This window comes from Conger conger, chromosome 12, assembly GCF_963514075.1.
Source record: "Conger conger chromosome 12, fConCon1.1, whole genome shotgun sequence".
NCBI lineage: Eukaryota > Metazoa > Chordata > Actinopteri > Anguilliformes > Congridae > Conger > Conger conger.
This window is the reverse complement of record NC_083771.1, coordinates 41125100-41150751: the sequence shown is the minus strand read 5'-3', so window position 1 is coordinate 41150751 and position 25652 is coordinate 41125100. Positions and strand designations below refer to the sequence as shown.

Below are 25652 nucleotides of genomic sequence, written 5' to 3'. Positions count from 1 at the left end.
GCCAGGAAGAATGGGATAAACAGCCCAAATCCAGGTGTGCAAAGTTTGTAGAGTCTTACCCAAGAAGATTCGTAAGCTGTAATTGCTGTCAAAGGGGCTTCTACAAAGCACTGAATTAGGAGTGTGAATACTTATGTAAATGAGAGATTTCAGTTTTTTATTTTGAATCATTTTTGAACCATAGTGATTCATAATTACACCCTGAAAAAGCGAATGAATGCAAAAAAACAAAAACATTAAATCAATGTCACTTTAATAGTTCCAACAAAACTCCATTGCCAACATTTAAGAAGCTGACAACGCAATGCACTTATATAAATTGACATAACTGAAAACTACCGGCATATTAATATGTTTGTAGTTTTACCAACTGTTTGAAATTAACTGCATTTACAAAGCCTGTGCTATTGTAAACATTTCAAAACAAATACATTTGCAATCGCATCGCTGCTATACTATAATTTGCTACTACAGTCAAATGACCTTTAGGAAAGCCCATACAGCAGTGTGGTAAATGGTGGTTACTTTGATGTGCAGCTAACTCACACTGCAGTGACAGACAATCAGCTCCAGGTTTAAGACAGTCTGGCCATTGATATGACTGTTCATTTCGACATGACAGTTTAATGGCGAGACTAACCCGGTGACACCTCACATTCCATTCCCTTCCACGGCATACTGAAAAAAAGATTCAGCTCTCTGTACATCATCCAGCACAGATTTCACCAAGGTTTACATATTCTATTCCCACTAATACAGTGACAGGACTGCTTCCTTTCGCTGCCCATTTTACTGACCAGCATCTCCTCATTTTGCTAACCAATGCATTTTCAGGACCTAGGGGGTCAATGGAATAAATAACAGAACTCAAGAGATTTCATTAAAAATGTATATTTTTCTCCTGACTGAGCATGGCCCCAATACTGGTGGAACATAAGCTTGTATGGTGGTCCTTAAGATACATCATCAGTGGTGTTAAAGAGTTGTGTTCATAACAATGTGATTCACCTTACAATCAAGCTTGATTTGTGAGCAGTCGCGCCCTCAATTGTCATGGAAATCATGTTCATGGTCACAGCCCACGTTTGGTCGACGCACACTCTTTCTTCATAGCGCAGGTACCGCAACTAATGAAGTCTGGCAGGGACGCCGGACATGCACTCTCTATAAATCTTAGCGAGGAAAAAAAAACCTCACTGATCTATTAAGTGATTTCTCAAAACTGTGATTAATGGCAAATGGAGATTTATTTATGGATTTCTAATCTTATCGTAATGGTTTTTCAGTTACAAGTTACTTCAAGCCAGCTGCCACACTCGCACGCAATTACAGATGTAATGGCCGTGCTGGAGAATGGGACATTTTAATATTTCCCCCTCGGTAACCAAGTAATATTCATATGTCCAATTTGTCATCCAAGTATGTTCATAGAAACAAAATGTGCTTCTATGCAGAATGAAAAGAGGTCAATAAACATTCACAGAGACGTAGGGTATACAATGCCACTGCAAATCTAAATGAATGATGGGCAGCAGTCAGTTACCGAATAGAATATTTACAGCTAATGCACAAACCTCAAATTTGTGACTTATAATCATATTTGTACACAGTTGTTTGAGGTACAGTTCTATGTAAATGAGCCGTTGTGTTTCCTTAAAATTCTGCCTTGTTTCAATATGACATGCAGAATTGATTTCGTTGATTACAATTGTCTGTTAACATATAGTTGAAAGGTACATAATATATACAATCCATAAATGTTATAGATGATTAACTGCAAAGTACTACTGCCTAGTTAAATGCAACGGGGCTGCAGACAGAATTGATCAAGAGAATAGATCTTTCTGTGTGACGTAATGGATAAATGTGTAATCGCTATTCAACCAATTTAAGCTGATCCATGGCATTTGGTACTGGCATTTTTTCACTTTGTGACTGACGGATAAAGAGAGCACAAGAAAATGTCGATTCTCATTTGATGTAAATGCAACCTTTCCTTTGCCTCCGGGCAAAATTGTACATTTTCTTTGCTGGGAGTAAACTGGCTGATGTGGACACTGCTGGGGCAAAGCCAGACACTGTATAATAGGATCAAGCACCCTAGTCACTCTACTGTATATGAGTGCATTGCAGTAATGATTCCTGATACGCCTGATAAATAAAATAGCATAACTGTCACATGAAAATATTAACAAATGGTGAAATAGTAGAGCACAGTGAATGAAGGTTTGGTGACTCTGGCCAGCCCTCTCACGAAATTAGACCAACAGACAAAGAACTAGGGTGGCACGGATGGCGCAGTGGGTAGCACTGCCGCCTCACAGCAAGGAGGTCCTGGGTTCGAATCCCCGTCGGCCGGGGCCTCTCTGTGCGGAGTTTGCATGTTCTCCCCGTGTCTGCGTGGGTTTCCTCCGGATACTCCGGTTTCCTCCCACAGTCCAAAGACATGCACGTTAGGCTGATTGGAGAGTCTAAATTGCCCGTAGGTATGAGTGTGTGTGTGTGTGTGTGTGAGTGAGTGGTGTGTGTGCCCTGCGATGGACTGGTGACCTGTCCAGGGTGTATTCCTGCCTTTCGCCCAATGTATGCTGGGATAGGCTCCAGCCCCCTGCGACCCTGATCAGGATAAGCGGGTTCAGATAATGGATGGATGGATGGGACAAAGAACTAACCTTTGATGTATGGATGGAATATCTTGGCTTTCAGACACAGACTAGAAAATAAATATATTTCTGCACCGATGTTTACTGTTAGAATAGCGAGAGGCTGATTGATTTCTTATGTTTCCACTTTACAGTCCTCTGCGCCAGTCAGTGGGCGTGGCACCCATTTCCCTGACAAATGGGAGTTGCGGGAAACCGCAACCTTCCCCGTGTGACCTTTGAGATCACTTTCTCCTCTCCCCCTTAATCTGGGATACTGGAGAGTAACAACCTTCAGTAATACGCAAGATCAGATCTGCGTAACCAGATTGTGCGCGCCAAACATGACACGGCCGCCTGAAGAATGAAAGAGACGGAGCGTTACATAAAAGCTTTCATTAAGCACCTGCGAGCTTCGGCCCTGACAGCCAGGATGCGGCGGTATCTCAGACAGCATGCTTAATGATGGCTTCTTAAGTGCCTCTTCCGCAAGTTTGGGCTGCAGCCTTAGCTCCTCTGCCTCCATCCGCAGTCTGTTTTTTTTTTTGTTGCTACATTTGAAAGTGGACCCCACTAGATATAATTGGCTATGCGGGTTTCAAGCGCACTGGGGTGGAAGCAGTGTGGGTCTGGAAATGGTGACTCTTTAGCAGGAAACGTGTGACATAAGAAGTCCCAACAACCTCCAGACTCATTTAAATTGATCTGTCGAGCATCCTCTAGACACTGCAATTTCAGACCTGTTGCTGTCAGGAGAAATTCTGGTATGGAGCTGGAGACTACTGTACAGTAAGTACTGTGGCATGGTTTGCTGCAATTTAGTATGTAGGTGTACGATAGCTTTGAAGTGCAGCTTTTAAGTGCTAACCACTGGATTGTCTTGTGGAGGCAAGTTCCATTTCACCAGAACTGGACTAATGTTAATCTAGTAAAGGAGAAACATTGCTACAGATGGGGAAAAATAATTTCCAGACAAATTTTAAAAAGGCTGTAGTGGAATGCTTCCCCTTTGCAGAATACAGATTAGGTATTGCAGTTTTATGTTCACACAAGAGGTTTACAGCAGCATTAGTACTGATGCCAATTATGTATGCTTTTGTCATTTCACCGACTGAGAGGATACTCCATGCAGATTCGGAGTGACATAACAGGGGGAAGGCTTAGTGGTTTCCTTCCTTTGCCAGCGTGTGGTTATGATATCCATTTCATTCAATGAAATAAGCTTTCAGCAAATGGTAGTGGGGCAGATTAGTTGCATGCAGAAAGATAAACATGCGGCAAGAATGGCGTCTAACCCCGATATCAGCAATAAACACTGTCTGAACTATACATGGGATTCTTTTAAAAGTGAGCAAATAAATCAGAGTAATGTTATTTGAGACAGTCTGCAAACAACTCCTTTCACAGAAATCCTCACTACTCTAGTCTGAATGCAATTTTGAGAAATGGAAAACAGAAAGGCTGGCTTCAACGGGTTGGCACAAGCATCAATTAAATGCAGTTCAATTCTTATTCATTCAATTCTTGCATGCACACTTCACTGGAGGGTTTATATGTGCCCGTGTTCATAAACAGCCCTTCACTGGATGGTTCGCATGCAGTCCTGTTTCTGAGGAAGGCAATTTAGAATGACCTGCTCGGCTCTTCAAAAAAATTACCCCTGTGATGAATTACCTGTATTATTGTAGATGCCCACACATAGCTTGTTTGTTCTTGTTGCAAAATATATTCATGGATAAATTTGAAGATTTGAAGACTCAGTGCCAATGGATCCCTCTGAAAATCTGTCTGTTCCCCTTAACCCTTGTGTAGTCTTAACATTCTGTATACTCCCCTTGTCCTAAGGGTAAGAAATGACCTGCCACGATTCTATTTTGCATGAAGAAACAGCCTGTCATTCATCACAAACTTTGTCATAAAATTTCAAGTAAAAAAAAAAAAAAAAAAAAAAAAAAAAAACATTTAGGGTTTTTTTCTGCTGTTAAGAGAAAACCATTTTTGACCCTTAAGACAGAACAAGGGTTATGGTTCTGTTCTACTGAAAACATAAAATTTCCAGCCAAATGTACCTTTTTCTGTTTACTGCTGCAAATCCTCCCTCAATTATTTAACTTTCAGGATAATACCACCTTTTGGATGATTTTTTACTCATTTATCGACATATAAGATGTATTTTGAACACTTTATATCTTTGGAGTCGATTTTCTCAAAACCTGATTTTGGACTATATTACAGGACTGATCCTATCATCAAACTTTGCAAACCTTTACTCCATATCTAGGAGAGTGTTTTGAGCCAATTATTTTAATATAAGCTTTAGGGGAAGGTACAGCATTATGAATCTCATTCTTAGATTCAGAAATGTTAAAATTTTCTTCATTAAATATCAGAAATTTCTATCGGGTACTGGTGATAAAAAATGGCTTAAAACAATCTTCAAACATGTCTTATTTGGAATCTAAAAGAATTATAGCGATATCTTCACTATAATTATAGACTGCTACAAAAATGTTAAAACTTGTAATTTCCACCATCTTGAATAAAGTATGCAAATTATGTCATTTACATATTTTGTCAGAAATTATCTTTTCAAGTCCATACCTCATGCTATTTGAAGTATGTACCTCTGAAATGATTTGGAACACCAAAGAGGTGTTTTCGGTGGAACATGACCTGAATAATTTGTATAAATAAATAATTGTATTCTTACTGTGCAATGGCAATAAAGCTATTCTATTCTATCAACACTTGCATAACTTTTTTACGGTCTGTGCGAATTGGTTATTCCGCTATTACCATGACAACAATACATGACAAATAAAAATGAATAAGAGAGAAGCATCACATTTTGAAGTTGTGTGTTGTGAGAACTGAGGAATAACCACTTTTATGCTTTGGAACAAGCCAAGAAATTTGACCAACCTTAACCAAAATTCTGCTTGTAGCCTGCAACACAGTAATCTCAAAAAAGCTTTTTTTTTTTTTTTTAAGTGTTTTAAAAATCTCTCAAATGTTCATGATTGATTTTGCATTCTAAAAAATTAATAGCTTACCTTCAATATCACTTCAAGATTTCAGACCACTTCATAAAACCCTTATTTTTATTCAAACATGACTTCTCCCACAAGCTGCAATGACCAATGGTTTGAGTCTGGGAAATTGAATTTTTGAGCACTATAAATAATTGATCCTCTATTATAATACCATTTATTATATCATACTGCTATATATTAGAAGTGAGTTTTTTTTTATTTAGGAACTCAAGGAGACATCACTGCACTTTTGGTCAATTTGATTGGTCACATTTCGTCTAAGCTGATGATTATTTATCTACTCGCTCACCATGTACAATATATGGCCACCAGCCGTGGAGCTAATGAATAGTCTTTGCTTTCTCCGCCCCCACGTGGGCGATACTGATTCCGTGAAATTGTTTGCTGTCACAGCTGGTCCGCCAATCACAGCTTTTAATCATTCCTCTGGACGTAGACTATAAACTCGACGAGTGGCTGACACAGAAATACCGAAGCTGCTGTTTGTTCGACGGCAGTTTTTCAGGTAGGCGACAACAGTGGACAAGTAGAAGTGCCTTAATGGGTCTTAGTCATGCCGTGAATCAGAAACACGGGCACATGTGACAGGCTACTTCGGTGTACCGGCAGTCAAGACTGTGTGTTGCAATGAGCGATTCCCCTAGAGGTAATCTGACAAGGGGATAAAGGATATGGGCATGAGCATCATTAGTTTTTATTTGATTTCAGTTTTCACTGTAAGCTGCTGTAAAGTATGCAAATCGCTAATGAAGTTGACCTAATTTCGAGGGTAAGAGCGATAGCAAGCTTCAGCCTTTATTTATTTTTCAGTGAGAAAGAATCCTGAGACAATGGTTCGAGAAGGTTTGGGGGAAAGAACCAAAAGGGCAACTTTCTGATCAGAAGATGAACCCTACAGTACGTGGGTTTATTATTTGATTTGAAATGGTTTTGTGATTGTCAGAGGCAGGGGCGAAGTGAGGCTGTTTTACATATGGGTGAGAGGCATGGTGAGAGAGCCACCTTGACTTTGGGCACATTGCTATGCATATAGTGACGGGCGGCTTGTAGCGTAGTGGTTAAGGTACATGACTGGGAGCCACAACGTCAGTGGTTTGAATCCCGGTCGAGCCACAATAAATGATCCGCACAGCCGTTGGGCCCTTGAGCAAGGCCCTTAACCCCACATTGCTCCCCGGGCGCTGCACTGTGGCTGCCCACTGCTCCTAGGTAACTAGGATGGGTCAAATGCAGAGGACAAATTAACCCACAGGGTTCAATAAAGGATATCTTATCTATCTTATATGTTTTATGTAGCGTTAATCTTGTAAGATTACTATATCATGATCATAAGCCAAAGGTGGTGGCTCCCTTTCATAATTACACTGAGTGCTGTATGTTTGCTCTGGTCTGCTCTCCAATGTAAAAGCGATTTTTGAACCTCCATCTCAAAACCAATGCAATTTCACAGGTGGACTACAATTAGCTATGCGATGTCATTACTATGTTGTGAACACCCCCCAAAATATTAGCATGACAAATTTATATTTGTTTGTGTAAACACAACTAATTTTAAATCCAATGGATCCATGACACAAGACCTCTCATTTTCAGACATCCAAGCTTCTTAATATTTTCATGGCTGTAAGAGAGTGTATATTTTAATGCAAGCAATCGACAATGTTGCTTGTCAACATTCATTAAGCAATTTTTTTCATGAATCAGGTCTAAGTTTGTGTCTTTGTTGGGGTACTCATATGGGAGTTAATTTGGGTGTGCCACACCCTCGACACCCGCATAACTCAGAGGGTAAGAAATCAAGCTTCCCCTAACTGCATCATAGCATACGTTATACAACAATATGCATGAATCCCACAAACAGCATCAAAGCAAGCAGCAGGCATTTTTCTCTCCCAAGTCAATTAAAACAGCCATTAACCTTGAAACCCCTGATTGAATCCACTTCATGATGATGCCATTATCCTTTTCTGTTAACTAAACCGAACTCATTAGTGTTGAAAATATGACATATCATAGGTTAGTAAATGCAGCATCCAATTTAGCATCTTCAGAGAACATGCTATATGATTTGGGAAACACAGCTCAATCAAGGGCTCTGACTGCATTACCGCTAAAGGAGGTGGTATTACAGCCACCTCACAACAGCTCTGTTCAAGACCTATATTCCTTTTAGATATCTTTTTAAATCAGAGAGCAATATTTTATTTGAGGCAGGAGTATGATGAGAGTCTGAATGCTTACTGACATTGCTTCAATAATCATCCCTGTATTTGTTTGAAATATTCACAGTACTATTTTTAACATGGCTGCACACTTTCAGGAAAGTTACTGTACAAGCTAACCTTTCCTATGATAGGTGCCGGCATGTAGCTCTCCTTCAGAAAGTTGCCCTTAATTAAATCCTTTCCAATGAGCAACCTACTGTTTCAAAGATGTCACTGCCAGATAAGTGGATTTTAACAATGGCATTCACCAGCCACCAAAATGCAACATGAGATTTAATTGTGAATGAGGTGGCCCGTTAACGCAAAGCTTTACACATCTTTTCAAATCTTTTACAATCTTTTTTCACACATAGGCCGTTCCAAATGGCAGAAGTCAACAGATGTTTGAAGTGAAAGTGGTTTTACAGTGGAACCACATTAGTAAATCAAATGGGGTGTGCAACAAAAGTAGCATTCAAAGCTAAATCAAATCAATTTGTTGTGACTGCCCTTTGCCTTTAAAACTCATATCAATATTATCTTTGGTATACCATCTTTCAGAAAATCTGCTAGTAGGTGGAATTGGTGACAGGCCACAGTTCTTCTGCAGACTTTGTCAGCCTCACTTGCTTCTGGCTATCCAGGTAATCCCAGACAGCCTGAATCAAGTGGTCTATCACTTAATAAGTTACTTTGTTTAACATTTGTAAGATTTTTTGGGAAATTAATGTTTTGAAATCTCAAATTTGCTTGACAGTACTTTTATAATGAAAATAAAAAAAGAAATATAAAAATATCTACCAAGTTTATATGAAAAACAAATCTAAAGTGCCTAAAACTTTTGCACAATACTGTACCCATGTACTGAATACAAAGCCTACATTTGCTTATACAACATAGAATAAGCATCATCTTCTGTATGGGGCAGATCGACTTCTTTCTGGCAGTGTTTATAGCAGTGGATTATATTTTACATGAAAGACATCCTCTATCTTACAAAAGTGAGATAGTAGAGGTTGAAAGGTTGTTTGCTTATACCATATCACGGAATTAAGTATGTGACCCTCAGAGTTATTTATGATTGTGAACACAGGCTTGGCTGGCTAATTCACTAATGCAAATTTGTATACCATAATTGCTCTTCATTGTAGCAGATTTGCCTATAAAAACAAGTTTCTACAATTAAACTATGCCTCCAATTTCTGATAGATTGCTGATGACATACATACACACACACACACACACACACACACTTTCACTCACATACACTCAGTGAGCACTTTATTAGGCATTTATTAGACTTATTTTTTCTACTGCTGTAGCCTATCCACTTAGAGTTATGATGCATTGTGTGCTAAGAGATGCTCTTCTGCATACCACTGTTGTAAAGTGTGGTTATTTGGGTTACTGTCACTTTCCTGTCAGCTTTGACCAGTCTGGCCATTCTCCTCTGACATTTCTCATTAACACGGCATTTCTGTCTGCAGAGGAGAATGGCCAGATTGGTCAAAGCTGACAGGAAGGTGACAGTAACTGTTGGACAATCTACATATAATCAACTCTCAGCTTCCTCGAGGCTACCAGATTTTCTGCCATTTCCTGGTACTCTGTTGAATTCATTGATCTTAAACACTGGCCCCTGGACCACTGGCAGCAAAACACATACAAAACATCAATGACCCACCTCCATATTTGACAGTAAGTATACATTCTTATCTTTGTATGCATTCCTCCTTTGCTGCCAAACATGTCGATGGGGTGTATCAATGTTGGTCTCATCTGATCATCTCTTCCAGTCATAATTCCAAGTACTGGTTTGAAAAAATCCAGATGGTTGATTTTGTTTATTGTGCTCAGTAAAGGCTGTCTTAGTCTCACTTCAAAATAGTTTCCTAGTATGAAGGTGCCACTGTATGGTTCTTTTGCATCTTTGCACTTGCATCCTCTTTTTGGCAAGTTTGCAACCATTCAAATGTTTTACGTTTTTTTATTACTGCCCTTACAGTTTAACTAAGTAGTATGTTTTGCCAAGGCAGGTGTTTGCTTTAACTATTTACTGCTTGAGACCCTTACATTTACTGTCAAACCAATGTTTACACCATTTCTTTGCAGCTTTTGTTTATTTATTATTACACTTACAGTAGAAACTCACCAGTGGCAGGTGTTAGATGTATGGCTCCATGTTTGTATGATACTGCATACTGCTGCTCAATTAAAAAAATACATTTTATTTGTATAGCAAATACTTTTCACAGCAGCCTGTCCCAAAGACACTTCACAGAGTAGCAGAAGGGAAGAAAAAATTAGAAATGCCAGCCCTAAGCATATGAGGTAAACAACTCCCTAGTGGGAGAATAACCCTCAAACAGTGGCGAGAAAAAAAACTCTCCAATGGAAAGAAATCTTGAGAGGAACCTGGCTATAGGGGGATGCCCATCCTTCGCTGGCCTATGGGTTAAGATGATAACAGTTCAGGTATTAAACTAGCAGGTAAGCTCGAAAGTCCACATGGATGGATGTAGAGTGTGCCGTTCAGAGGGGAGGGGGATGTGTGGAAGTGTGGGCATGAACCAGGGGAGGAGCAGGGCGGCAGCAGTCCACAACAAAAGGAGCGGGTTGGTTGGAGTGGTTCATGAGCTTGGGGAGGAAAGGGCAGGTGCTCCAGGAAAACTGCTGTGCATATTTTAGCTCTATCTAATTATGCTAAGGGGATGAGTAAAAATAAATTGTACTGAATTCATTCTTTCAACCATAGTGGTATTTTTGCTTTTTGAACTTAGGTGTGAGTGCAAATTTTGAGTGAAGACTTTAGAATTTGATCGAAGTCACACGGAAAGTATTATTCTCATCAGTTCATCCAGAGCTTCTGTTATCCAAATACCATCAGTCATTTTGATGGATGAAAAAATATTGCTGCAAACAGTTTAAACACTACCTGACTGCAGTAGCCTATATCATAACACAAAAACATGGGAAAATGTGCCGTATACAGTAAAGCAAGGGCAACCAATAAGAGGTTGGCGTACATAAACCGAAAACATACTGCTAAATCACCAGGTAAGTTAGTTTATACCAACAAAGTGAGTTCACTAGGCTAGCCAGCTAGCTCTAGCTACATGTAAAAATGGCAGTGACAGTGTTAGTGTTAGTAGCAGCTAGTTAACAAGCTATAGTTTAAAACTATTTTCCCACCTACCTCACTAGCTAGCTGACTGGATGATATTGGGCATTTCTCATTACTAATGACAATGGGTGTCTCCTCTTGACTGAAAAAATGTGTTTCAGATGGCAGCATTATAATTGAAATGGAAAATAATTACTTTAACTGTACTTCATGCACTGTTATGGGTGCAAGCCATACAAACAAAACCTTTGGTTGTGAACTCAATTCAACCAATAATTTACTATCAGTGAACAGCAAAGTTGATGGCATCCACATATAATAAATTTAGCAAGTGGGTCGAATAGATTCTTTAATGTAAGCCAAGTATTCAGCCAATGGTTTTATTTTTTATGCATATTTATAATTACATACAAAGTCTTAATTGTACAAAGGAAAATAATCACATAAATCAGCCCTAATGCTAACATCAGCCTGCTCTCCATCAAGGTGCATCAGCACAGATCTTTGACAAATTTCATACAACCCAATTATTTGCATAGCATTAACATTGCAAAATACTATTATTTTGATTCAGAAGATACAATATACATTGTATATATTACTGTACTTACAACATTACAACATTTATTCCCAACAGTGAGGATTTGTGGGTGACACCATTATTGAGTGACCAATAATTAGCCATGACTTTGTTAAATTTTTCAATTACTTTTGGAAAAATCTTTAATAATTATGTTAATAATAATGCAGGATATATCAAAGTTTGAAAATTGAAAATGCTACGTACCAACACAGTTTGTGGACAAGCTATGTTGCCATAACATAACATAACATAACATAATAGCGAGATTAGTTTTTCTAAAAGATAAATATTATCTAGCACCATATCAAGCCTGGTCTTGAAAACCCCCAGTGTTTATGCCACCTCTACATGTCCTGGCAAGCCATCCCACACAGTGACCACTCTCTGTGAGAAAAACGTATATCTGTGCAGAATATATCCTTTGTCAATTAACATTTATGCCGTCTGCCAAACCGAACTCACCCTTAAGAATTGCCTATAGTTTACTTTGTTAATCGCTTTAATGAATTTAGAAGCCTCCTTTTACTATGCTTAAGGAGATTAATCATCCTAAATATTCCCTCACAACTTTTATCTTTTATACCTGGAAACAATCTAGTTGCCCTTCTCTAAACCTTCTTATAGTGTGGTCCCCAGAACTGCACACAGTACTCTAACAATGCGTTTTTGCCTGCAGTACTGCTGTTCATTGGACGTTTTTGTTTCTCGCTGTTTGCAAAAATCCCAGGAGATCAGCAGATTCTGAGATACTCAAATCATCCTGTCTGGCACAAACAATCATTCCACAGTCAAAGTCACTTAGATCACATTTATTACCCATTTTGACATTTGGTCTGAAAAACAGCTGAACCTCTTGATCATGTCTGACCTTGCTTTTATGCATTTAGTAGCCACCAGATGATTGGCTGATTAAATATTTGCATTAACAAGGTGGTGTACAGGTCATCCTTTTAAAGCGCTCAGTGAGTGTATATTCAATTCCCTAAACATGTGTTTTAACTGCGCTGTTTAAGATCTGCCTCTTTTGCAAAATGCGATGTGTAGGCAGTCCCATTCACTGATTGCATAATGAGCCGTAGCCTTTTTAATAACATGTTAATTTTATGCAGAAGTTAACGGCACCAACACACTGTCGTCAGGCCCTAGGTACCTAAATTAGAGCAATAACTTTGTAAAAATGTTCTTGTGCGTTAGAATGGAGTTTTCAGACATCTATTATCCCTCATATAGGTCAACATAATGCATTTAAAGAATCCTGATTTAATTGGAGTCTTTGAAAAACCATTATTATATCTGAACCTTCAGATCTAAGATTCATTATAATTTCTGTCTGCCGTCAGACATTAATAGTTCTGTGGAGAAATTCCTCCTCAGCATATCTTTTACAGCAGCTAACGTGAAAGAAATGACAGCAATTACATTCTTTATTATTTATTTTAATTAACAGAGCCTCTTGGTTGTTCCAACTTGAATTTAAATCTGAAATTTTTAAATCTCAACCACTAGTCTACATGTGAAATTAACTGCATGTAGTGATCCTATTTCACAGCCAGCAAAATAATAAGAATGGGAAGAAATGTTGTTAATTTTGTTTATAACCAGAGGTAATAATTTTAATTTAAAAACTTTTATTGAAGAAGTTAAAGGAAACTTTATGAAATGGCATTTTTACATTAATGGCATTTGGCAGACGCTCTTATCCAGAGTGACGTACAACAAAGTGCAAAGTGCATACTCATAACCAGGCATTTTGTGGTAATGGTTCATTGCCAAGGCTTCACAAACCTAAAGTTCGCCCTAAAACCTCAAGAAGAAACAGAGGATAAAATTGCAGCAGTACGAATGTTAAAGGAATGTGGAAACCTGATCAATTACTGCAGTCTGTTCGGCATTTATTTTCCACTGGATTCAGCAATCCAAACCAACCACTTGAGACCTTTGATTTGATGGACAGTCAGCATTGGATTTATCTTCCTTGGTGTCTGATAGAAGAGTCTGGTCTACTGGAATGCATTCATGTGTGTTGTGTATTGGGGGCCAATGCTCTCTTCTCAGTGCCTGAGGACATCAACAGGGTATCCTGCTATTCATGGAATATTTCACTAAGCTTGAGGAGGCTAAGGTTGTCAAACTGCCATTGCACACGGGTGCAGAGTACACAATAGTACAGGCCAATCTGAGTTTCAAGGGAAGGAGGACAGTGTGAAAGAATGCACACACAAGCAACCATCATCCGGAACCTTCTACTGTTCAAGGCCTTCCCCTGAAACAATAAAAGCACACTGCTTGTGCAGTGTAACACAATACTGTAACATTGATCTCACAACAATCAATTGTCTCACAACACTCGTCTGCTTCAGGGTGGGGAGAGTGACCTCCTCCTCTCTCATACACAAGCCCACTAGTTGGACGGTTTGGAAATAAAGGGCACAGCTGGTACCCATTGACGGGGAGCTGTGCCCCCATTTCTACTCATCGTGACCATGTGGTGCTTATTTCATTTCTTCACACATTCCTTCATCGCTCATAGGTATGAATTACATTTGCATCTATAAAACAGTGTAAGCATGAAAAAACTTCAATATTTCTTGGAACAATTATCTGAATTCACAGATAGGAGTAGGTGTATGTCTAAATATTTGCATATTCATATAACATGGAAATGAATCTGCAGCATGTAATTCAACAACAGCAGAAAACACATGGCAGGTTCAATCTTTGCCATCAAGGAATTATACTATTGAATGTTTCAGCATGTAATGACAAATCATTTATGTCTCTGTTAACCCAGAGGGATACCCTAGTATGGAAAATCCACTCTTAAATGTCGAACACTAGTGGTGTTGTCTTCTTGCATTGATGACAACTGCCATGGTCATTGACCAGTTTACCAGCATTGCATGACTTTTAAAGAGACTATGCTGCATTACCACAAGGTACCACAAGGTCATCCATGCTCATGGCAATTTGCTATATTTTTGGTGAATCGGACACAACCCCATATTAAGCCCCATTTTCATAAAAACGTGTCATTTTGGCACAGTAATGTACATAGATTACACAATTTAAATATGCATGACCCAGATGGTGCAATCGGTCGCTATTTCCCTGGTAGTGCACTTGCTTTGTGAATCATACATAATTTTTAATGCTACTTCTGACAGTTTAATGGGTGCAGAAACATCACAGTGGTTTGTGGATGGCGCCCTCACTTGAAGACCAATCTGTGCACGTACAGTCACCTCTGTCACTCGGACATCTATGGCCTGCACTCTAGATGCAGTGATAGGAAAAACATCAATGCTCCTACAGAACGCACACAGCCTGTCCCGTCCCAACAAGTTGGGTATTGATGGTAGCCAGCCCCTGCCCCACTCCCCAAGGGACATTCTATAGACATAAGCCTTGTGATTAGTTTAATGTGAACAACAAAAGGATAACCCAAAGTAAATGTATCTCTTTTGGAAACAGAAGGTGTGAACACCGTGAAGAGAGAACATGGTTAGCACTACACTCTACACCTTTGGGAAATCAGAGATTCACCCAACCAGTAAATACATATGGCTCTCTACCCGGGAGAGATTCTTAGCTCAGAAGGGTCATTAGTTGGACAAGGTTACCTACAGCCATGCAAACTAACCACAACCAAACTGACCAGAAAATGATTTTGAGTGCCAACAGTCATTTAAAGCAGGAATAGTTTCCACAAATTGAATTTGTTCTTACCAATAAAAGGACTGTTGGGGATTGTTGATAGTGATATCCACAAAATTTAAAAAGCATTCATATTTTCATAAATCTTTCAAAATATATATATTTAAAACATTGCTGCAGTATTAGAATACAGAACAGTATAATTCAGGCAATAAAAAAAAATCAGATATTACAAAGTAGTTTTTCAAGAATAGGTAACCACGATGGAATCCCACAAGTTGCTCAAATTTGCATGCATGACAGGTGTTTTGGTTTTCCCTGTGACCAGTGCTCCCAACTTTATATGCAAATAAATCAACACAGAATAAAGAATGTTTTTACAAAACCATTAATTCCTTTATCTGGTTGATTGTATTCTTGAATTATTCATACAATGGACAAAGCCAGAAAGCAATGGCCCGCACTTGTCCCCGGTTATGGGTATGCACTTTGATGCACATCGCTCTGAATAAGAGCATCCGACAAATGCCTATAATGTAATGTGAAGGAATATGATGCATGGGAAATACATTGAGGTTACAGGAATTATAAAAGCATATGTACTAAACATCCAGTAATGAAGCTGCATATTTATAGTAAAATATATATTACAGCAAATAAAAAAATAATAAGCCCTTCAGTTGGGTTCCATTTGTGTGATCCAGTAGGTACCCTGTTCAAGATTACAACAGCATAGCTCAACAATGATATGAATTGAAAAGGGATCAATCTTATTCCTGGGTCGACCCCCATCAATGCAGCTTCAACTTGTATGACTCATGTCGGTGCATCTGTGCCTATGCCTGGATTCATGCTGCACTAATGTACGTGTGTGTATGTGTGTGGGTGTGTGTGTGTGTCGGTGTGCGCGTGCGCGTGCGCGTGCGTGTGCGTGAGAGCGCACACACGTGTGTGGGTGTGCGTGTGTGTGTGCCTGCTACGTAGAGTCTATGAAAGTGTGAGCCTGGATTCATCCTGTAATCTTCAGTTCTCATGAAGGCACAGAGACGGGTGAGCCCCCTGGTGTTAGTCAGAGGCACCATTTGCAGGAGATGAACCGCTCCAGCTTCCATATTTTTGCCTGCTACAGCCACCACCGCTCTGAACGAGGGGGTGGGGGGGGGGGGGACACAGTTCATGGAAATATGTCCTTCCGCTACCACATACGTATCTCTCCGAATCCCCCCCCCCCCCCCCCCCCTCCGAGGAAGCGCTCAGGCAGTCAGAGCGGGGCGCTCGTGCGAGCGTGAGGGGCATGCGGCGCGTGAAGGAACACGAGCGGGCGCTCGGAAACGAGAAGGCAAAACGAGAGGAGCACAGCCGACGCCGGGAGCAATGCGCTCCCTCTCCGCTCACCCTCTCCGCTCACCCTGCGCTCTCGCGCTGTGTCACACTCCAGCCTCGGCAGAAGAGAAAAGAGGATGAGAGTGGAGAACGCTTGGAAAAGGAGTCCGCTTTCTCCCCGCGGACAGATTAGGGGAGGCCGGCTACCTGACAGCTCCATGCTCTCCACCTGCGCTGTAACGAGTTCCAACTGAACCCTGTTTTAGGATCACGAGTACCACCCTTATTGGATGAGAACCAACAGTTTCTAGCAATTAGATTCACCCGGGAAATCGAGCCACTGCGAGTGGCACAAAAAAAAGGATTACCCTACACATCCGTCATGGGCCGATCATGAGCTTCTGTGAACCGTGTGGGCTGTGTGTCAATAGAGCGGCTTTCTTCCATCACGATTGCAGGTGCCATGCCAAATCACATTAATAACAAGCATATTTAGAACTTGTGGGCGAAAAACAAATGCTTCACTTCACTTCAAGTCTGCCACAGAAAAATAAGTCAATACTTTCACTTACATGAGTGATGTCACAACAAGCTATGGTTGTCATGGTTTTGACATTATAGACCAATTTCTTGAGGGGGAAAGTCTGGTGGTTGCTGTTGCCGATTTATCTATCATGTTACCTTTCCTTTAATTGTTGTTAAAATGCCTGCAAGAGGACTGTGGATGAATGGGAACACCCTTTTGCGTCATCGTTTGGTGTGACATAAAAGCAGGATTATTAAATGCGACAGAGCACAATGTGAACAATGTGTTTGTTAGTGCATGCATTTGCGTTTGTGTGTGTGTGTATGCATGGGTGTGTGTGGGTGTGTCCTGCTTCACCCTTTGGTTAGTCATGACATTGCATTCTGCTCGGGCATAAGCTTCCCAGCTCGTTCCATTGATTAGCAGTAGTCAAAATGAAAGTACATTCCCTCAGGGGTCTTTTGTATAAGTCCTCATTAAGAAAACTCTTAAATGGCAAACGGGTGCTTCATGTTTAAAAAAACCACACGCTGCCAGGCTGCGTTTCATGCCATTTTTATGGAAGAAGCGCTACCTGCTTATAAAGGAAATCCTCTTTCTATGGTGCAGGCAATAAAACCTCGCATTGATGTCAACATATAAAATAAGTACAACGGGTATTTCAGCTCTATCAGAAGAATAAAAATGATCAATGCATGGGATGATGAGATTTTGTGGAAAATAATGCATTATTTTTGAACAGCGCAACAACAGTTTGACAGTTATTTAAAATAAACAATTAGAGATGGTTTATATATTCCACAGCAGTCGTAAACCAAGCAAATGTGAAAAGCAGACATCACACAGATACGGACCAGAGGACACTGTTGGTTTTGTTACCATATATCTGATTTGGAAAAACAATCTCAAAAATAACTGTAACAGAATATCACTGTTAACAGCACCATATGCTAAAGTCTTCACCATGTGAAAATAAATGCAACATACAGTCCCTCATTCTATAGCTTTATCTCACAGAACCAGCGATAAATCTGAGCAAATTTGCACAGCCAGATGACTTTCCCTGTATCATTCCTTTACCAATCTCCATTATATCTTCAGTTTGATCATTCAGCACATTGAAAACATGTCAGTATGGTTTAATAGGGGCAGTGTATGCGTGTGTGCGTGTCAGAGAGAGAGAGAGAGAGAGAGAGAGAGAGAGAGACTGAGTGAGAGAGGGAGAGGGAGAGAGAGCAAAGGAAAAGAGCGAGAAAGTGTGTGTGTGTTTGTGTGTGTGTGTGTATGTGTGTGTGTGTGTGTGTGTGAGCGCGCATGTAATTTGAACACTCAGAAATCTTGCATTTAGAAATTAAACATACAATATATGTTTGACATTTGTCTTCAGATCCATTTGCACTAATTTCCTTTAATCTTACATGGACTAAGGCTAACTTTCTCTGTTCCACTCTGTTCTTTCTATATTGGTCTATTGGACAAGGGTTTGCTATTATTGAGATACATCTCGTAACATGAATGTATTTAAAAACAGTCCTTCTAATGTCAAATAATGAAATCCTCGAAATGTATCAATATGTAGCTAATATTTTCAGGAAAAATGTAAAATAATCGTCTGTATATTTCAAAAGCCAGAAACTATCTGCCATCATCATTGAGCAGTAGAACCTCAATTATATTTGTTACACTACAATTATTTTTCATTGATTTTGTCATTAACAATTATGTGACTACTTTTCCAAGAGAACGACACATTTTAATTTACAGAACATAAAATCGAGTCTGAAAAACCTACAACTGTGGAGACAAAAATATGACAGATCCATCGTTCCTTTGGATATATGGCAAACATATACACACCGAACCACTGCGCACAGCTGGAACTCAGCAGCATTTGATTTAAGGATATCAAGCTATAACTATTAACAATCAAGCGACTCCATTAGAAAAACACACGCCGAATCCTCTCCGGCTAATATGCAGCCGTTTACGCATATTAGAATGCAACTCAAGCCGCCTTCAATTCCACCCCTCGCAAAAGATGCAGCTAAGTAGGATCCATCAGTTAAGTTATAAAAATGGACAAGTGTAAGACGCGTGTGAAATCCCCAACCGGATCAAGCTCACGTTCGCGCAAAATACATGTCTAAGAGAGGTTTAACAAAGATCAAAGACTGCTTCAGCCTCCGACTAACAAAAGCACCTGAGTAAGCCTATGCTAACGACCATATCGCAGCCTAAGAGGTGTTCGGAAGCGGCTGAAGCCTACCTGGGATTTGTGTCGTTGTCCATCTTCGAGTTCCGAAACGCTGTTCATGGTTCCCCATCGATCATTTACCATTCTCTGGAAACCGATTTAAAAATTGCCTGGTGGTGCCACAGGCAAGGGAAAGAGTCTTTTACTTCCCCCCCTTAAAGTTACTCCATAGATAGAGAAAAACGTTCACATTCGGAAGCTCAACTATTCTCGCACAAATGGGTTTCTTCTACCAGTCAAGGTCCGACGGGAAGGCTAGTATTACATACATTGTGATCTCTTGCGTAGTTATACCACTTCTGATCCAATTTTGAATGAATTTCCCCTTTGTATATTTTTTCCCAGAGAATGCAATTTAAATAAATCTACATTATCTTTGTTTTATATTTAATTGCAACTAAAAAGTCCAAAAACAAAAGCGCATGTGAACGATTGGTTCTTGAAAATGACGCTGAATGCAATCCCAAAGACCGTTGCTTTGCAGTAAAGATCTTTCTTAAAGGTTTCTCCAAATCAAATAAATATAAAAAATCCACCGAGTCACTCAGTAATTAAATTCCTCTGTCCTCTTCCTTAAAGCCACTCGTTGAAGCAAGATAAATGCACAGACTTTGCTGGAATATTATGATTTTAGTTAATCCCTTAGCCCCCTTGTAAAAACCATAAACCTACAGCATATTGCAATGCAGCGTCCTTGATTCCCGGATACGGACAGGAAGCTTCCAGTACCGTAGCGAAGGGATAAAGACTCCTCTTGCATGCCCTAGTTAGAAGCTGATCTGCATGGGGAAGGTATTTCTCACAGATGATTTCGACAAGAGCACTGCAATAGCAGATTAACAGGATCCAATTGCGTGCTGAGCCACGCTTCGTGCCTCAGAAGCTGTCAATCAGCGAGTCCAAGTGCGCGTGTGCTTGCCCTCAGAGCTGCCACCGCTGCCTCTCCAGCGCGAGAGTCTGCTGCGGCAGTCCGAACAAATGCATTCAGCGATCCAAGAGACGAGGCGTATGGGTGCCTATACATACCAATTGGTTCTCCCAGAGCAGTCTGTCTGAAAGTCTGCACCTCCAAAAATTGCATAGGCTACATGGCGTTTAAGGATTCAAGAAGAGCCGAATGATTGTGCCTTACATCATTGATTGACCATCTGTAATTGATAGTCTGAGCAGTTTGTGATAAACGTACCAAGGAATGCATGATATCTAATCTGTTTCATTGCTGCCAGCTGCTCAAACTGAGAATCCAGTATCAAGTATCAAACTGTATTTTGCTGTAGTTATTAACAAAGGTGTGTTTCATGTATACAAACCCAGTGTTTTATGACTTAAGAAAATCATGTGGAATCAACCCCAGACTGAAAATCAAGCACTCTGTTTTACTGGAGGAATTAGGAATGAATATGTACTATTAAGATATTGCTAAACATACTGTAATATATATATATATATTACAGTACAACAATGTATTTTTAATATATATATATATATATATATGAATGTAATATATTAAAAATACATTGTTGTGCAATATGTTTTTCATTTTCAGTTTATCGTTGAAGAAAATGTAGAATATTTTGCACATACTTACAACATGTCTGCCATATTGCCTATTCCATAACAGTAAGGCACAGTGAAAATCATACTATTTTGGCTCTGAAAGAATTCAACTACAAGTACAATACCCTGAATCTGTCATGTTGTAAATAAGTGCATTATAACAGTCTCTTTAGTATAGCTAAACTGTATTGATCCTTATCAATCAAAGAGAATCTTTTTGGAATGCCACGTTTGATTAAGTGAAACAATTAAGCGTAACAGTCATAGCATAATAAATCATAACACAGGTGTTTAAATAAAAGTTTATTTCATGTAGGCCTTTACACGAACACATAAACACTACACAGTCATGGGCCAGAACCATCACTGGGTCATATCAAGTCGTTTTTTAGGCTCATAACATCAATACCAAACACCACCAAAACCCTGGGGCCCCTAGATGACTAGTGACTGAAGATGGACCAAATGATTAGATCTGAGAGATTAACAACATAGCTGCTTTCTGACCAAATGAATTTTACAAAACAATTTTACATATAATCACACTACAGTTTGAGAGAAAGGCCAATATACACAATATTATAAACACTAGCTATCTGTTAGGCAAATTGTTGTTACCCAGCTGCAGTTTTCAAGCTCGTAATGTGCTGGATTTTCAACAAATCAGCTTTTCATTCCATTCTATGGTATGAAGGCACACATTAACAAACATTTATTTTCATTTTTAGCCAAACAATAGTGAAACAAAGTATCTAGTGGTTGGACATTAGCTTTGTAAGTGACCTTTGGCACTGTAAAACCTAAAGCCTGGATTGCTTCCAGGAAAGAGTGAACGGAAAAAGCCATTAACCAATAAATGTAGCTATTTTGCTGATTGAACAGTTCAATCATAACTACTGGTGTATGACTCTTTTTGGCATGCAAGTAAGGCAGGCACTCTTTCAGTGAGATCTCTGGACTGGGACATTTCTGAGACAGGGAAACATGACCGGCCACAGACCTCAAAAGAAGAAAACTGGCTGTGAGATTAATTGATTATTGGAGATGACAAATAAGCCATTTCTCAGTATTGAATGGGGGATGTTCCCTATACCAACCTTGCAACACAGATGATTTGTACCACCAGATATTATAACTCATTTGCGCTGCTGTACATACAGATGGACACATTGAGCACATAACCAACCAGTTATTAGGTTTAGGAGGCAATCACTTTTTCACACAGGGCCATGTAGGTTTGGATTTTTTTTCTCCCTTAATAATAAAAACCTTCATTTAGTGTTTACTTGTGTTGTCTTTGACTAATATTTAAATTTGTTTGATGATCTGAAACATTTAAGTGTGCAAAAAAAATAAGAAATCAGGAAGGGGGCAAACACTTTTTCACACCACTGTATGTACATGTGATTTCTTAGTTTTTTATTTTTAATAAATTTGCAACAATTTCAAAAAAACTTCTTTCATGATGTCATTATGGGGAGTTGTGTGTAGAATTTTGAGGAAAAAAATGAATTTACTCAATTTTGGAATAAGGCTGTAACATAACAAAATGTGGGGAAAGTGAAGCGCTGTGAATACTTTCCGGATGCACTGTATATTAAACCCTTTGTGCAAACCCCCTAGTGGCCATGGCGTCAGTGCTATGAGACTACTCAATTCAGACATTCAGTGCTCCCGCAACCAAACTATTTTAGAAAGCAACACAGTTTTTGTGACTGCAGCCTACACAAGGAAAGCAGTCACTTGTTAACTGGGTACTGTTTCTCATCAACCTGGTTGCTATTCAAACAAGTATCTTAGCAAGTCAGAGAGCAAGGAAGACTTCATCGAGGACCTGGCATGTGAGCATGAAGTGTACATTTATACCTTAAATTCCAGGTACTGCTTGAGCCGTGGGGCGACATGGCTCAGGCAGTAAGAGCAGTCGTCTCATTGGCTCAGGCAGTAAGAGCAGTCGTCTCATTGGCTCAGGCAGTAAGAGCAGTCGTCTCATTGGCTCAGGCAGTAAGAGCAGTCGTCTCATTGGCTCAGGCAGTAAGAGCAGTCGTCTGGCAGTCGGAGGGTTGCCGGTTCGATCCCCTGCCCGGGCTGTGTCGAAGTATCCCTGAGCAAGACACCTAACCCCCGAATGCTCCTGACGAGCTGGTCGGTGCCTTGCATGGCAGCCAATCGCCGTCGGTGTGCGAGTGTGTGTATGAATGGGTAAATGAGAAGCATCAATTGTACAGTGCTTTGGATAAAGGCGCTATATAAATGCCAACCATTTACCATTGTATACAAACAACACATGTGAGAGGGGAGGAGCATAGCTTGTGATGTTAGATCTGTTATATCTTTATGCCTTGATCAGATTCAATATTATCTGAAATGAACTAATTTGTGATCTCAGAATCAAGCTGTGTCTTCCGTACTGGGTAAAAGCAACAAAATGTTATTCTCCAACAGTAATTTAAATTCAGTATACCATAATTAACATTGTGTTGTACAAACTCATACATCTCTAAATGTTTCTTTGGAATTATGGATAATGTAAGACTAAGCCAGCAAAGCCAAACAGAGATCAATCATCTCAAGTTCTTCATTTGATTTGCTGTCCCTCAAGGCCCAAGGAATTTCTAACATAACCGTCGATTATCACAAAAAAGAAAAGAAATCAAGCACATTTCCCAAAAGGCACATAATCAAACAAGCATTGTAGTCATCATATATTCAGCATTGCAATATGTGTCTCTATTTACTTCCCACCAAGAAAGAACCAGCCACATATGTGATATGTCAAACTGACAAAGGAACAACAAATGCAATGCTCATACGTGAAACTGGTTTAGCATGTACTGTATAAAAGTCAGATGTGAAAACTGTGAAGTTTGGTAGCTATTTTACAAGCATGTATTATTTTATACATAACATGTTGGTTCATTTCAAGAATGTCCATTCCCCAAACATTGCATTCTTTCACAACATTGCCTCATTTTCTACCTGTACATGAGACAATCTTCTCATCAAAAACAGATGGTGCCTGATCACTTCAGAAGAATTGAACAGAACATGAAATGTTTTCAGCTCTGATTGAGAGTATACTGTCTACTGTATATCAAACCACAATGTGAAGACATCTCACATAGATTTTCCCAACGAGAAGGTAAGTCTCTTCATCATTACTCATCACAAGTGGAATAAGGGCAGCTATTCTTGGATGGTTTTCTATTGTCTTTTCTTTTTATCTTAGTCTATTACACAAACAGCAAAAATAAACATCTGGAGTTTGTCAAACAGCATGGGATCTTTAATGGAACTGGGTGTTATGGTCAGATGAGACCAAAAGCTTTTTAACTTAAGCATTTTTCAAGGTCAGATTGTTTTCCCATATGTTTGAACATAACATGTACAGTATTGTAGATTATCATCTGTTTTGTTTATGATATGCAGCCTTTTTTATACATTTTTTTATCAAGCCTGTGCATAAATGTGGGGGGCATTGTATTTTGAATGAATGGGTTGCTAGGAACCTTGTTTGCAAGAAAATGGCAAGACAAATTGGCAAGACAATTTTTAAGACTTTTATATAATTTTTTCTATTCTATCCTGGAAAACATACAAAATTTTTAGATCTCAAACACACGCATGCGCATACACCAATGATTTTTTTAAATGTCAAATGATCAAATGCAATTCAATGAATGTTAAATGTTACCAAAGTTTCCTTAATTATAAAATTTTCCAAACCAGTACAGACAGCTTGCTCACTCCTCTCCCTGTTGTAATCACACCATGTCAAAAATACATTTCCTTTCCATTTAAGGAAAATCAGGCTTACCAGCTGCTATCACAAAGCCAACAGTTTATATGAATTTCAGCTATGACCCATCACACCAAAGCATTAATAATTGGCTATCGGCAGTAGAAACATTACATGGTATTCTTAACTTAAAAGATGGGCCTCATGTCAGATTCTGTTATATGCTGTAAATATGAGCTGGTTCTTTAACAAATGCTTATGTTTCACCTTTAACCTTTGTTCCCAGCATCCCTGAGTCGCTGGAGGTAGATGCAAAGATGTTTTGGAGAAAATTGAGAATGTCCACAGTTAATTAAAGTGATGTTGGATGTTCGTAACTTCAGTGGTCCTAAATGACCACAGAAACATGATGTATCCAAACTGTTGCTGTAAATGAGCACATGTTCATGAGTTGTGAATTAGCATAACTGAAACAATGCCATATAAGGCTAGGCATGGTGTCCCATTTGTCCAGAAGAGTCTTTCATGAAAATGGCATCCCAGAGTAAGAAAAAAGTCTGTATGAGTTCTGAGATTTAAGTTGTGCTTTCTGAGATCAATAAATGAAAGCATATCATTTTTAGCAGTGTCAAAAGTGGAATTAAGGGACCTGCAAAAGCCAAGGGCCATCAGGCCATCAAGCAACGACATTTAACAGATTGTATTTTGCATCTGATATAATTTGGACATTAATGGACTGATTCTGCTTGTGATTGAGAAGGGGAAGGGAAGGAGCTTCAATGCGTACACGAGTACAGTCTATTGTTCCAATTACCGTATATCAGAGCGGTCTCTACAAACACAGTCTCTTCCGAAGGCCTGACGTGCAAGGGCCATCCCAATGAAGCAAGTAAGCCGTGATGTTGTGCATGGTCACACTGCCCACTGGCCTTATAGCTATGCAGGGACAGATTAAGCCTCAATTAGTGAGTCAACTATTGGCAGTCTGAGATA

At 39.4% G+C, this 25652-nt stretch overlaps 1 protein-coding gene across 3 annotated transcripts in view; it reads right to left on the bottom strand.

Annotated features, from left to right (window-relative positions):
* The window catches only part of fibcd1b (fibrinogen C domain containing 1b), a 113032-nt gene extending 92985 nt beyond the window's left edge, over nt 1-20047 (bottom strand). For all 3 annotated transcript variants that reach the window (XM_061263515.1, XM_061263514.1, XM_061263516.1), the window contains exon 1: nt 19376-20047. In XM_061263515.1, the coding sequence (XP_061119499.1) occupies nt 19376-19447 (72 nt within the window). In that variant the 5' untranslated portion in view covers nt 19448-20047. The remainder of the gene's footprint in view (nt 1-19375) is intronic.
* Between the last annotated feature and the right edge of the window lie 5605 nt (nt 20048-25652).